General features: G+C 26.7%; 1 protein-coding gene across 1 annotated transcript; it reads right to left on the bottom strand.

The window, feature by feature from the left end:
* Positions 1-3000: 3000 nt before the first annotated feature.
* On the bottom strand, positions 3001-15475 carry LOC122271349 (thioester-containing protein 1 allele R1-like; the record flags this gene model as incomplete). The annotated part of the gene is given in 5 exon segments (XM_043052300.2): positions 3001-5849; positions 6024-6126; positions 8175-8343; positions 15227-15339; positions 15413-15475. Coding segments are annotated over 5 exon segments (648 nt in total), but the record flags the coding sequence as incomplete, so codon positions are not given.
* Positions 15476-15726: the final 251 nt, after the last annotated feature.

Genomic DNA, 15726 nt, shown 5'->3' with positions numbered 1-15726 from the left:
GTTAACATGTCTTATATACTAGTGAATTGGAATTGTATTTAATTTTTGTCTTTTTGGGAAATTAATAAAAGTATAATTTTTGAATTATTGCCATCATACAATTTCTGAAACATCGCACCCACTTGACACTGCAATCAGGGTTGCAAATCAAATCAGGAAAAAAAATAATAATAAATTAATGTACACAATATATTAAGCACAATCACTGTGTGAGCTATATTGGTCTAACTATACTAGTTTTAATTGCTGGAAAAACTTAAGAGTAAAAATGAAACAGCTAAACATACTTAAATAATGCAATAGGTCAAATCATCCATAGATTATGCACCATTTTTTATAAGACTAAAATGAGAAACAAAATCCCCTTGTATATTTCAGGTTTTCCCAGTGGGTCCATGCGTGAGGTAGCTATTTTAAAATTCTTCAACTGACAGAGAAGTGTTCACTGAAGTGTTTGTTAAAGTCACATTTTTGAATGATTGACTCCTCTTTAGTTTGAATATCAGTTAAACATTGTTTTGAAAATAACAATAGTTAATTAAAAATATTTTAATAAGTTTTTAATATTCTTTATCATTTAATAATTATCGCATAGTTAATTTTTCAAAGTGAGTACTCGAGACCAGTTCGAGATGGGCAGAGCCCTAGGCACTCAGGGGCCCGTTGAGAATCTTACTTTTTATAAATTGTACTTAAAAAAACTAAGCATAAACAAAATTGCCTTATATATTTTTAAAAATGAATAAATTCTATCGTATAAAGTGTTGTTTTTCTTTCTACAAATAGTGATTGATTATCGTGCAAACAACTGTAATTTGAATAGTTTATCACCAGGGAAACTAAAAAAGACAACAGAAATCTATTTTTCTACCTTCCAATGAAGTTTTTATGTGGATTAATTTTTGGGGGGAAATCAAAATGTATTTAAATTTGTTCAAATTATTCTATATGTTAAAAATGCTTTATTTTATGCATGTGAAGTTTTTTTTAGTTCAATCTTGAGCAATATGACCTATTATAAGGGCCCAAAGCATTTCTGTGCCCGGGGGCCCTGCATGCTATTAAGACGGCCCTGCTCGAGATACTAGAAATGTATTTTCCTGGCATTTTTATTTTAATAGTGTCAAAATACATTTGTTTGTTTTTTTGTGACTCTAAGGATTACAAATCTTTTCCTAAATTTATTTTTGTAAAACGAAACATATTTCTTTTTAATCGTTTTAAAAGGTATTCATGCTGGATTCAACTTAACCGATGTTCGAGAATTTAAGAAACAATTGATTTTCGTATTGAAATTTAATGATTATCACTCAAATATATCTGATCAAAATGTATTTGGACGCACTCATACAATAAAGAACTTAAGACACTTATGTTTTTAATTTTGTCTGAAGCAAAACATTCATTGAAAATTATTCACTACCGTTGGAGTTGAATGCTATTAATATTCTTCTTCTCAAAATAATTTCAATTTTGAAGTATTTAGCTTTGTTTCAACTTTGCAAATTTAAAAATACAGTCATAAGAGCTTGTAGAAACAAATGATAAAAAATCTTAATTTAATTAATGTGGATATTGAACTTTACAACAACAACTCACATTGCACATAGTTTTATAATTTTTAAAATCGATAATAAAAAATAATTTAAATGAACAAAATTGTTTTAACCTGACATCTTTAAACATAGAGGAAAAGAGAAACATTAAAATTAATGTCATAATTAATAAAATGTTTACTAATACAGGGGTCTAATTACATGTATTACTATATTATATTACTAATACATGTTTAATAATATAGTCGTGAGCCCAAGTCAAAGTTCCGGAAATTTTCTAGAGTTAAAAAAAAACAGTTTAAATATAAAAAAATTTAAACAAGTTTTTTTTCTCCTTTTTCTCAATATTTCTTAGTTTATTTAAAATATTACACATACCTATGATGACCTGGAGAAGTAATTAAAATTTACAAATATGTCTTTCTTTCTTGAGTTTATGATAACTATTTACTGATAAAAAATGAATATAAGCTTTTAAAGTATCTCTCCCTTACAAACAAATAAAATAAACTGTGTTTTTAAGTTCCACCTTTGAAAATTTGATTTCCGGAAACTTCTGTGATCAATGATTTTTGAAACGTCTGGGCCTTCAATCTCCGGAAACTTCCGGATCACTGTTAGTGAAAAATCCGGATTTTTTCTGGAGCACAATCAGCCCTGCTAATAACAAAAAGATCTAACAAAAATAATTTATATAATTTGAAAACAAATTAAACATTCCAGCTTATAAAATTGCTCGATTTGTATTAAAGTTTTAAAACATAGAAACTAATTTGGCAAATATGAGATAATTTTATGCAAAACAAATTAATCATTTCAAAATTTGCTTAGTAATATAGTTTAGCTCATCTAAGAAACCTTCGTGAATTCGCATTTTTTAAATCAACATACATTGAAGTAATGCTCTTTATAATTTTCTAGTTCAAGCAAAATGTTTTTTGTCACACTGGACTGGACTTACAACACTTGGCCTCCATTTATAGATATTCAGTTCATTTTAATTAGACATTTAGGGAAGAAAGTTAAATAAAATATTTTTCAGTGTAATTTTTTTTCAACAAAAAATTACAATTTTTTTTTAAAAAAAAGGCCTAGAAAAATAAAAAACTAATGAAAATTTGAAGAAGAATTTAATGGCAGAATTTTCAGATTTGAATTACAATCAAACAATTCAACAACTAGTGATTCTATGGATAGAAGTTTCATATGAGAATGTTCTTTGCAAAAATGTGAACTATTTCATTTCATGGTGAGAAAGAAGACAGCGAAACTTTTCTAAAATAGTGTTGATCACAATTTAGTTTAAATAATAGTATTCATTTCTAAAAATGCTAAAACTAAAAAAATAAATAAAACAATTGGAGTTAAAATGAATTTCTGAATAAATTAAAAGAACCACTATTTTCACTATATCATATGAAAATAAGTATAGAAAGGAACCTAATTATTAAAAATATTATAATCATACTTTATAAATACATTCAAATTAACTAATCATACACAAATACAGGGTTGCCACTCAAATTTGGAATTCCCTGTACATATTATACAACAATGTATTGTTGTCTTCTTGCATGAGCTATATTGGGCTGACTTTACTATGTTTTAATTGCTGGAAGAAATAAAAAAAACATCTGAACATAATTAATGCTAGAGTAAATGAAATAGTTTAGTATAGCTGAAATATCATCCCTGGATTACGCTTTGAGTGATAAGACAAAATTAAGAAACCAAATTCCCAGTTTGTAAAGAAAAAAACCAAAATTCCATGTTATTTCAGGTGATTTTTAAATTCCCTGTATTTTCCTTGTGGTGTGGCGACCCTGAAATATCACACCAATTTTTATTAAAATAATTGATTCTATAATTTTTTTTAAAAAAAGTAGATTTGAAAAACATAATTTTCTGGCACTATGTTAAGTTCAATATTAAACTATTCTTTTAATGCTCGTAGTCAAAATTTTTCATTGTTCTTTCATTTTGATCAGTTTCTCTTATTTATTTTTTTTCAGTCTAAGAGAAAATAGGCCTCTTCTAAAAGAAATCTTAACACTGATTAGGTGACACCAAAGAGTTAACGGCTTCTTTGATTATCCAGTGCAAATATTTATCGTCAGCATAATTTGTCAGAACATTTTGTTTTATCATGTTTCTACTCAGTCGGAAGTACATAATCTGCTTTGATTAGAAGTTTTATTTAGGAGTTTTGATGTTTAACTGTGGGATGTTTTGTGATATTTTATCATACAATGCTTGCTGAATTTACATAGAAAAAAACAAAGGGGGTAAAATAACATCACTTCACTGGTATTTGGAAAGTATCACTTTGTGTTGTTTTAAGAACTATTATACAAAGAATAATATTTAATTGCCCGAAATAACTCTGGATAGTAAAATGATTTCAAATTAATGGTTTCTTACACATAAAAACAATTCCAACATAAAACTTGTATAATATGTTTTGTCTTAGTTCCTTGTATTTATTAATAAAATAAAAGAGCATGTTAATTTTCTGCATTTTTTTTCTTTCTTCAAAATAATGGGAAAGGGAAGTGGTTAATAGAATATTTTTTTATCAAATTAAGTAACTCACAATTAAAACATTAATGCTTCAAATCTATAATTACATTCAAGCAGCAGATGAAACAAAATACAAGTAAATTTTAAAAAACATAATGATGCTTCATATGTAACATTTTTGTATATAAAGTATTATAAGTTTGAAATGCAAGTTTCTTTTTTTACAGATTAAAATTTAAAAATTCTTTATAGTGTAATGGGCACAAATAAATAAATGAAACCATGTATTTCCCACTTTAAAATACCTAGTTATAAAAAGTTACAGATAGCTACCAAAAAATGTTATAAACTAGAGTTCATTTCAATACAATTTAAATTCATTAAAAATACAAATAAAAATATATATAACATAATAAAATAACTTACTTTAGGAGTGAAACAACTCTTTTAAACCAAATACAAGTAACTTACACAAAAATATCAACTTTATATGTGATATAAAACATCAAAAGATTATAAATACAAATATATAATGACACATGTTAATAGATGCATTCATATTCATCTGCAAATAGCTTAAAAAGTAACAATTATACGTAATAACAATAATATAGCACCAAAATGATTGCATTACAATACAATGAAGAACCAATTTGCAAAGAGAGGCTATTTTATAGAGTCTAATGGTATTCAAAAGAAACACCTTGTAATGTTATGGCACATATGTATACTGCAAAATATCATTAACAAAAGTGAATTTTAATATAATAGATTTATTAACTTTTTTAAGAAAAAAAGATAATTTTTTAAAAATTTATTCTAATAATTGAGTCCTATTGGTAAAAACACTTTTTTTTTATTAATGAAGCATTTATAAAAGCGTAATATTTAGGAAACTGGTAATGATATTCTAAATGCAAAAACTTCTAAAGTCTGCTTTAACTTTATAGTGATATTGGTAATCTAATATTTTAAAAGTTTAGGTGAAACGAAATTAAAACAATTAAGTTTCAAAATCTCTTACAACAGGCAGTTTTAAAATATGTTAATTAAGCATCAAAACAATTAATAAAATTTTTTTTGATAAATGTTGCAATCATAGAACCGTAAGAGGGGAATACATAAAGCATTTGAAATTTTTTCTTCAAAATAATTAATTAAAAATTGTTAATAAAATATCAGCGCTGTTAGTATAAATAAAAGCTTTGTAAAAGATAAATTCACATTAAAAACAATTATTATAATATATTAAACAGAATTTGAAGTTGATTAAAAATTATATATATAAATATTTACTAGAGTTTCTACAATAAAATTGATACAGTTTTGTTACTTGACAAAATGCAATTAGTTTTATAGAGATGACAAAAGTAACTGATTTTGGAAGAATTGCACAAAAAATAAATAAAAAAATATTGTACAGTTTTGATATTTAAAGCAAAATTATGAAAAGTCAGAAGAGATAGTATTTTTACAAATTATAGTACAGTTGCTCTTTTTTAAATTGATCATTCCTAATAAAACAAGATTGCCTTTATCAAAGTAATCTGCACTTAAAAATTTTGAAACAGTCTCACATCATTGCTTTCAAAAAGAAAATGCTTAAAAGTGATATAAAAATAGAATAGCTCTGCAGCAGGTGTGCAGAACTTGCAAATGGAGATTCTTCACTGCTGGTCGTTGTTTTGAAGCAATTATCACCGCAGTCATCATCGTCGCAAATATCGCAAAGATCAGTCCTGTGAGGACGGTAAAACATCCTGGCACTTCTCGCTGAAAATAAGGAATCTGTCATTAGCACACATAACAACAAATAGACTACATTGCAGGACATTTATAAAAATTTTTCTCAATATTTCAGGTGGCTCATTTATTTTTACATATTTTAAACTTTGATATTTCATATCTGTTTTAATTATTGATGAAAGTTACATTAAAAGTGTTAACCTTGGATATAGAAGTCATAAACTTTGACTGGCGCCCTCCGTTGGCGTGCTACCTTATGTATACGATGTGCTGGGACAGTCACACAAGACTCTTCGGCATCCATCTGAAAATAAACCATATAAATTACCCAAATGTTTCAACAAAAAATAAGCACTTTTTAAGCACTATGTACGATAAAATAACTAGCTTCTGACAATGAACTCTTTTCTGGATTATGTTAGCCATTATAAAATGATCAAGAGATTTTCTGTTCGATATCAGAGGGTTTAAAATGAAGCCTGAAATTGAGAGTATCTTGCAAAATGCAACACATGGAAAGAGCAATAATCTCACTGAACCCAGCTCAGTAGGCACACATGAAGACTCGCAAGTATTTCATCAAACATGTAAAATGATTGGCGCTTTCATATGCTATGGACCGACGTTATGCCGAACTGGATTGTGGTTGAATGAATAGTGAAATCGTTGGATAAAACAATGTAAAAACCACACTTTTGCATAATATGTGGCAAAAATGGATATTATAAAGAAAAAAAACACCTTTAAGGGCTTTTAAAAACGAAAATAAGCACTTTTTAAAAGCGCTACGCACCATGTAATAAATCAGTTGATAACAGAATAACTTTAGTGTTCAATGACAATTTCAGCAAAAAAATACAATAAATAAAAAATAAAATTTAAAAAAAAACATTAATAAAAATTTGTAGAAACATCAAACAGCTTTCATTAATTTCATAGCATTGATAAATATAATAATAAACTCACACATACAGAAAAGCATATAAGAGTTAGTTAAGAAAATACAAATATGAAATTCAAAGTGTGAAGGGTGGAAAGTAAGAGTGTCTGATTTAAAGCAAGTTAAATCAGTCATAAAATTTCAAAATTTTAACTATGAAAAGAGACATACATAAAAAAATTAAAGGGTATAGAATTACTATGGTAAAATATCTTCAACACTATGTAGAGAAAAATTTAAAAATTTTAGGAGTTTGTTGCAATTGGAATTTCAGCAAGGAATAAATTAGAATATTTTGGCAACAGATACTTAAAATATTTATGAAAAATGAGCAACTTAGGTTTGGGTGTGAAATACATTTAGTAAGGTCTTAACCAACTGAGAAAAAAAATTCTAAAATCTCATTCAATTTCAATGCAATTATGTAAAATAGAATACTAATTAGTTTCCTAGATAATTATAAAGAAGCAGTTTTTTATATTTCTTAATGATATATAAACTTAATTTATAAACCACGTCTTAAGAGTTAAATCTTATCTTAATTATATCTAATCATTTCTTACGAAAATTCAAAAACTTTCTAAAGCTACAATTTTTTTTATTTGATAATAATTGATAGTTTTCATAAATGAAGTAAATTGATTTAATCATAAATCCCTGTCATCCGCCTAAATATTTTTTTTTTAAAAAGGTAAAATTAATACGATATTAAAATTTGATTAATAAAAACATATAAAAAAATTATTTCATATGAATAAAAATATATTTGTAGGGATTTAGGAACCCACTGCGTGTTCTCTGTAAAAAATACTCAAGTAAATTTATCTTTGTTTAAATAACAATAATTTACAATTATTTTGATTTTGAAGTAAATTCTATTGGATTAGTATAATAAATTTTGAAAAATAACTCACCATGGAAAAAAGTGCGCATTTAAGTAGGCCCGCACAAAAAAAACTAGCAGGGTTTTTTTTAAGCTGAGCCCACTTAAGCAAACCCTGAATAAAAAGCATATATTCTTCTTATAAAAATCATAAATATTTAATATAAAATAAAATACAAACAAATATCTTTACTTTTTTAAAAGAAATATTTTACCCCTTGAACAGTTAACTAACAACAGATTAACAAGACAATAATAATGGGCACACTAACTTATAAAGGTGCTTATAAGGGAATAAAAAAACTAATTACATTTTAATTACTAATTATATTTAAAATTATTAATTATATTTAAAAACTAATTATGTAACCAGCCCTATAAACATAGTATTTGTGGTTGTATGACGTGGGGGATGTAACTCCACCGCTGTGGCGTAGCCACAGGTTCCCACTGGGAACACTAGGATAGTAGCAATTCTGACATTTCTCAGAGAAATAGACCTGCCATAGAAGAAAAAAAAAAGACTTACCCTATCGAAATAGATGATAACGTTGGTATCATGCAACTGACTTTCTACACGTTTAACTTTAGGTATTTGTAGAATACTTGGCAGAGCATCCACATCCGCAATGTAACCAGAAGGCAAAGTGACCTCCATAACAGCCATGTTGCTAGTGTCATTTCTTCTTTCACGCTGACTACAAAAGGAATTAACATTATAGCATTACAGAAACACAAAAAATCAACCTTCATCTATGAAAAGGTACCCCACTATAGGTTAGAGTTAACATGTCTTACATACTAATGAATTGGCAGTGTATTTTTGCAGTGGTAGACACACTACAATAGTTTTGGAAATGGTAATAAAAAGGTAACATTTCAAGAAGGTTTTTTTACTGAATTGGAAATGAAATTCCTTTCTAGACATTTCAAGAAAAGTTTAATATAAACTTAATAATATTTTATGCATCCACAGCACTGTTTTATAAGAAAAACAAGATTTTTTTTTTAAATTTAAAAAAAAATATTTTAGAACAGAAATTTTGCTGAAAGGTGGAACTTTTACAAGGAATAATTGTAATAGATATGAGAAACTGAATTTAATAACTAGCCATTTTGTTACCAACAATTATAAATCTGATAATTTTACAGGTATGTTGTTAAAATTTTCCTGATTTTTGAAAAATAGATTCTCAACCACTCCCTGAAATTTGCTCTAAAAACAAATTTCCTGACAAAATCAAGTATACTCTTTTTTTCCCTACAAGAACCCTGCTTAAAAAAACAAAGCCTACCTAAAAATTTAACCAAAGAGGAAAAACTTCTTTTATGGAACAATTGTGGATAATCTTGCAACATTTGATACATTAAATGATTAAATTGAATATCTAAGTCATGTTCTACACGGAATGTGACACAATTAATTAATGCTTTATTCATGTTTCATTATACATGTCTAAATATTAACTAAGTAGAGAAACCATCGCTATCCTGAATGTCTAAGTTTTCCAGCTTTCTGGATCGGCTAAAAAGTGTTGTTTATCAATGTCTTATCGAATCCAAATTACAATTAAAAAAGAGTAACACATTTTAAAATAAGAAAGAAAAAGAAAAGAAGCTTTCTAAAAAATTAAAAAATGGTGAAAAAAATAACATTTAAAAAAATAAAAACATTTACAAGTTTAGATAAGAAAAAAATACAAAAGATTACAAAGAAAGATTAAAAAGATTACAAAGTAAAATACAAAAAATAGAAAAGAATTTAGATACAAAATTCACATATTTATTTTTTGAAGATTATTTAAAATCCCCTAATTAACTAATATAAAGCAAAACCAATGATTAAAAAAACGCTATGTATTTCATACCCAGTTATAAGGAAAACTTATTAATCATATTAAATAAAAACAAGAAACATAATTACATAGCATTAACATAATTAATAAAATCCTGGACGAGATGTGAATTTTTAAAAAAAAAAAATTATTTAAAATTCATGAATCAAAACAACTAATTTATTTAGATCAGTGAAAAGAAAACTGAAAACGTAGTGGAATCCGAAATGCATCACTTTGAAAAAGAGAAAGCTTCATTAAATAATAGTTTGCCATTAGTAATAAATAATTGTATGCTTAGAATTTTAACAGTATTTTCCTTTCATTTTAATATAAAAGAAGACAATTTTTAACAGAAGCAGATGTGATTCCACATCAAGCAAAATATGCAGATGATACTGTACTTAGAAAGAATCAGAATTTATTCAACTGAGGAATATTGTTTCATTATTAAATGTGAAATAGATAGATAACAGATGATAAAAACGTTTTGTTCAAAATAATTAATCGTAATAATAATGTATTATTCGAAACAATAATTTGTCATAATAAATGAAGGATAACTAAAGTGAATTTAAAAAAAAAAAAACTAACATGTCTAATACTCTTGGGACAGAAGTTTCCTTAACTTGAACATCCAATTCACAGCTCTCCAGAAAGGATTAAGAATAAAAGACGAATCTTGAGGATGCAACACCTAAAGACGGTTGATTTGAATCCTTTGTTTATTGAGCAAATTAAGATATTGAAAACCGGTAGAGCGAAATCCTGCAGCTTGAATAGAGTGTCTCTGACAATGACGATTCCCGGTTTTGTGGTAAAGTTACATTTTCCCCTGACAATTCACTTTTTTTTTCGAACCTCGTTTTCCGTGACAATTCCGTCACTCTATTTTCAGGCGATACCTTTGTTAAATTTCCGAATTTTCATTCCAGATTCATTATTTAACAGGATCCAAGTTAAGAAAAGATTTGTACTTATTATTTCTATTTCGCTTTTACTTTTTAAAACATTATAACAGGGTTCCCAATCTTTTAACAAAGCAAAAATTAAGCAGTTTTAAGGTCTCTTTTTTGAAAAATTAAGGACTTTAAAAATAGTATGATTGCTTATCATCGAATATACATGTACCACCAGTGCCAATTATTTACCTTTCTTTAAAAAAAAATCAATGAATAAAAAAAATTATAAAAGACAAATTTATTATAATGTAAACGCTGACATAATTGTATTAATTAACAGGGCTTTTTTTTTAAAAAAATATTTTCAAATTGTTAAGGGTTAACGACATGTATGGAACCAATCCGTATTCCATTTTTAATAATTTCATTAAAATTGAAGTGTAAAATTAAGTGCAGAAGTTAAGATTTGCAATTTTTTCACAAAAAAAGAGTAAATAAAGAAATTTGAGAAAAATATTGAAATAATTATTACAAGTTTTTACATTTCGCTACTAGACATGCATCAAATATTCAGTTGTGGGCCAATCTTGCAAAATATTCAGTTACGCCAGTAAAATTACTTTCTATTAATAAAATGTTTCATTCATAAGGGTACATATTAAAGGAATTAATGCTAAAAAGTTATATTAGAGTTATGCGTGAGAATGGTTTCTTAACTATGTCATGTTAAACTAAGTCATATTTCAAGTAAAACAGGTCATACTAATATATAAGGACCCTAAATCATTCCACTTTTTTTTCCCTTAGGCTTAACTTCATATAATTTTTTAAATTCAGTGCAATAAATATTTTTACAAAGATTTTTATAGAATAAAAATAAAATTATACTTGAGAAGATTTATAATTTTCAAACCAATATATTTTTTATTAGTTCTTTGTGAAACATATAAATAAAAGGGTCTAAAAGGATTTTTCAAAGTAATCAACACATTCCTATGGCCAGAAAATTGATAAGGTTCCTTAATTAAGAAATACTGATAAATTATTTATTTTTTCATCATTTATAGATTATTGTCATATTCATTCTATCATTCTTAACATTATTCTCTACTATTATTATGATTTGAATTTTGGTTTTATTGCAAATTAATAGTTTAAAACAGAAAGTGATATTCTTTTAATATTATAAGCTAATCTTGTAATATTATCTTATCAGGCAACGTTTTGTAAAAAAATATAAAAATTTTTTATGAAAATCATATTGAAAACGATATGTAACTTAACAATTCTGAAATTATTACTAAACAGCAAATGTGTTATAGCTACTTTTATGATGAGCTTTACACAAAGTTATTTCCAGCCAAACCTGATATTAGGAATTAACTTTACACAATGTTAAAAAAAACATGAACTAATTTTAAAGCAACCAAAAGTTGAATAAAAAAAGGTGGAAAAAAAAACAGTATATTAAGTTGCAATTTTAACTGAATAAAACTATTATTAAAATCTAAGTTTGAATTATATTCTAAACGACAGTATTAACAAGAAGTTTGGGGTCTTTTAATCGAGTAGATTTAAATTTTTTTGAAATAATCTGCTTATCCTTAAGAAATAAAAAATAATAGCGTAACAATCTAAAACTTTAAAAAAAAAAAAATTCACCTTGTAAAAAAAAACAAGCTATTAATAGTTACCAAATATTTAATTTTCTTGTTAGAAGCAAGTCCTGCATTCTTATTTAATACTCAGAAATAAAAATTGTCTTTTTTTTTGNATTATGATTTGAATTTTGTTTTTATTGCAAATTAACAGTTTAAAACAGAAAGGGATATTCTTTTAATATTATAAAAGTGATATTCTTTCAATATTATAAGCTAATCTTGTAATATTATCTTATCAGGCAACGTTTTGTAAAAAAATATAAAAATTTTTTATGAAAATCATATTGAAAACGATATGTAACTTAACAATTTTGAAATTATTACTAAACAGCAAATGTGTTATAGCTACTTTTATGATGAGCTTTATACAAAGTTATTTCCAGCCAAACCTGATATTAGGAATTAATTTTACACAATGTTAAAAAAAACATGAACTAATTTTAAAGCAACCAAAAGTTGAATAAAAATTAAGGTGAAAAAAAACAGTATATTAAGTTGCAATTTTAACTGAATAAAATTATTATTAAAATCTAAGTTTGAATTATATTCTAAACGACAGTATTAACAAAAAGTTTGGGGTCTTTTAATCGAGTAGATTTAAATTTTTTTGAAACAATCTGCTTATCCTTAAGAAATAAAAAATAATAGCGTAACAATCTAAAACCTTTAAAAAAAAATATTCACCTTGTAAAAAAAAAACAAGCTATTAATAGTTACCAAATATTTAATTTTCTTGTTAGAAGCAAGTCCTGCATTCTTATTTAATACTCAGAAATAAAAATTGTCTTTTTTTTTGTTTGTTTTTTTTTTAAAAAAACTTCAGGTTTTCATCAGGTTTTTGATGAAAAACCTAGGTGGGCTAGGATTTTTCAAACCCTAATTATTATAAATCTGTTTAATTTTTAGTACAATCATGAATTTTAATGTTACTGCTTTTGATAAATTTACCGTTACTTCTTATTACACAGTGAAATATAATACAATTTTATTTAATTCAAGATTTTCGGAAATAGTTTTACTTATGGATTCTAGGTCAAATTTTTTTATACTCCTTTTTTTAGGGTTTTACTTTGTTCCTATAGGAAGATGAGTTACCAATAGAACTGAATTTCTTGAATTCTGTCAATTTTGAAGGTTAGTGTTAGTCTTCTACTTAGGTACCTTACAATTGCCTTCCCCCAAAAAAGCCCTATCTCTTCCATGTGCTGAATCCCCCTTGTCCATACTCTACTCTTTTTTTTTTTTTTAATGCTTCACTCTTCTCATAGAGTATCATTCTAGACAAAAGGCAAAAATTATTAATTAAAGAACCAATATATTAGTAAAAGATCATGCTTTTTTCCCCCTGCCTGTAGCTCCCTCACACACATTCCTTCTTGTCTCTCTAAAATGCTTTCCCCTCAATGCATAGTCTAATTGTATATGATAAAAGAACAATTTTTTTGTTTTAAAAAATTAAACTGAAAAATTGTTCTGATCAAGTATACTGATGCTGAAAAATTAAGGACTTTCAAAAACCTTGTACCATAATTAAGTACTTTTAAGGGCCCTTATTTTCCAAAATAAAAATTAAGCAGCTTTTAAGGACCGTGGGAACCCTGCATAAGGAGTGGCAAAACTTTGTTGCATTTTTAATTAAATGCTTCCAATTTTTTTTTCTTATTCGCAATTGTACTTAATTTTGGATTTTAACTGGCGTTTTATAACTCTCTCTTTGGAATCATTCAATTTGTAGCAATAATAAAAATATATTCATTTTATTTCTACGAATTTCAGTAGTAATAGTCCAGGCATTTGTATTTTTTCCCCACTAGCACAGCCAATGATGTTTCGAGTAATAATTTACTAAATTCTTCTGATTATTTTGTAAAAGATAAAATTCAACTTAATTATATTCCTACTTTAGTATTGAAAGAAAAATAGTAACCGTATTTTAATAATTTTCATATACCAATTAATAATTTTAATTTCTATTTCACACTTTTCTCTCTTTATTTCTTAGTATAGGGATATATATTTCTTTTTATTTCTCTTTCACCTTCTGTTCACTGATATGTGTGTGCAATGCTTTTTCCCCCACCACCTCGTAAACCAAATCCTTTATGTTTCATTGACGACAACTCATCAGAAAACCACAGATTCCTTCGGACACACAGGAGAAAATAAAACATTTGTCCCTTCCCTGCCCCTCTCCACCTAAATAGCCTCAAGGTAATGGAAGAAATACTGAAGTTTTCTTGTGACAAACCGGGAGAAAATATTCCCACATTTTTCTCTCCTTAACTTCAAGGATGAGAAAAATTTCTACTTTTTCTTTAAATTGTTCTAGTTCAAAATGGCGGAAAAACTGTGCAAAAGTTTTCTTACGGTTTTCCAGTTTTCAGGATACCAGATAAATAGTTCTGTACAGTACAAGTTTCTTTTTCATTCAAAGTACAGAACTATTTATCCAGACACGTACAGTACATGTTTTTTTCTCTTTCACTTCTCTACAGAGGATGAAAATTGTGATGGCATGCCTTCGGATCATCCTCTGGGATGTTTCCCAGCCTAATGTGCAGCTCTAATGTGACGTAAATAAAGTATAGCTCGTTCACCAGGAGTTGGCACTTGGCTCCGCCTTCATCACATGGTATGCGATAATACTTTTTCGCTATTCTTTGGGAGAAAGTTGTGAGCAATTCTGAGCAAGGTTGCTATTTGGCGATTGTATGGCAAAAATATTTATTTCGCAAACTTTATATGCATTTTTTTAACATTAAATACTTCATGAATAGGATGATATTCCACACCATTTTTAATGATATTTCCCTCGTTTGAGTGAATAGTTTGTTCTTTTTGAGACATTTTGCTGGGAAAGCAGCAGTTTTTAAATTAAAAATATATTTAATTAGCTAGAGAAACAAAACGTATAATAGCAGATGATAAAGCAAAGTAATTGAAAAAGAAGTCACAGTTTGTGTTTGGTGCGCATTAAAGGTTGTCTCAATTTTAAGCATGGAGATGTTTCTCTTTTTACTCCTGGGCTGAAATGAACTATGTGTCCGTGGAGGTGGAGCTAAGTGCCAACTCCTGGTGAACGAACTATACCTCTTTCATTTATTTTCCACAGTAATCAAGTGATAACTTTTGTGTGAAGGCTGTAACAACATTTAAAAGGGAATAACAACAGATCTTTCTTACTGAGTGCATATGCTGAGTTGTAAATAACTTGCAGTAGAAGTTTTATCTAAGAGAGCATTTAAAAAAAATTGTGGAGCTTCACCAGAAACAGCCAAATTGAAAGACCAAGAAACCTGAAATAATACTATTTTATAGATATTTGAAAAAGAAAATAATAATAACTAAACAAATAAGTATTGTTTTTACCTGGACAATACCAACACCAGACCCAGATACTTCTATTTCCACAAATGGAGTGCTTGAGGGTATCTAAATAATTAATTTTAATTAATAATTAATTTTAATTAATAATTAATTTTAATTAATAATTTATTTTAATTAATAATTAATTTTAATTAATAATTAATTTTAATTAATAATTAATTTTAATTAACAATAATTAATAATAATAATATTAATTAATTATAATTTTAATCTATAACAAAAAGTAATAATTAATATAGAAATAACTAATAAGGTCATACTTTCTCATTGAACAATTTCTGGAACGAAAATACAGT

The sequence above is a fragment of the Parasteatoda tepidariorum genome, chromosome 4 (genome assembly GCF_043381705.1).
Source record: "Parasteatoda tepidariorum isolate YZ-2023 chromosome 4, CAS_Ptep_4.0, whole genome shotgun sequence".
Taxonomy (NCBI): Eukaryota; Metazoa; Arthropoda; class Arachnida; order Araneae; family Theridiidae; genus Parasteatoda; species Parasteatoda tepidariorum.
Note: the sequence above shows the minus strand (reverse complement) of the source record. Positions and strands in the feature narration are given on the sequence as shown.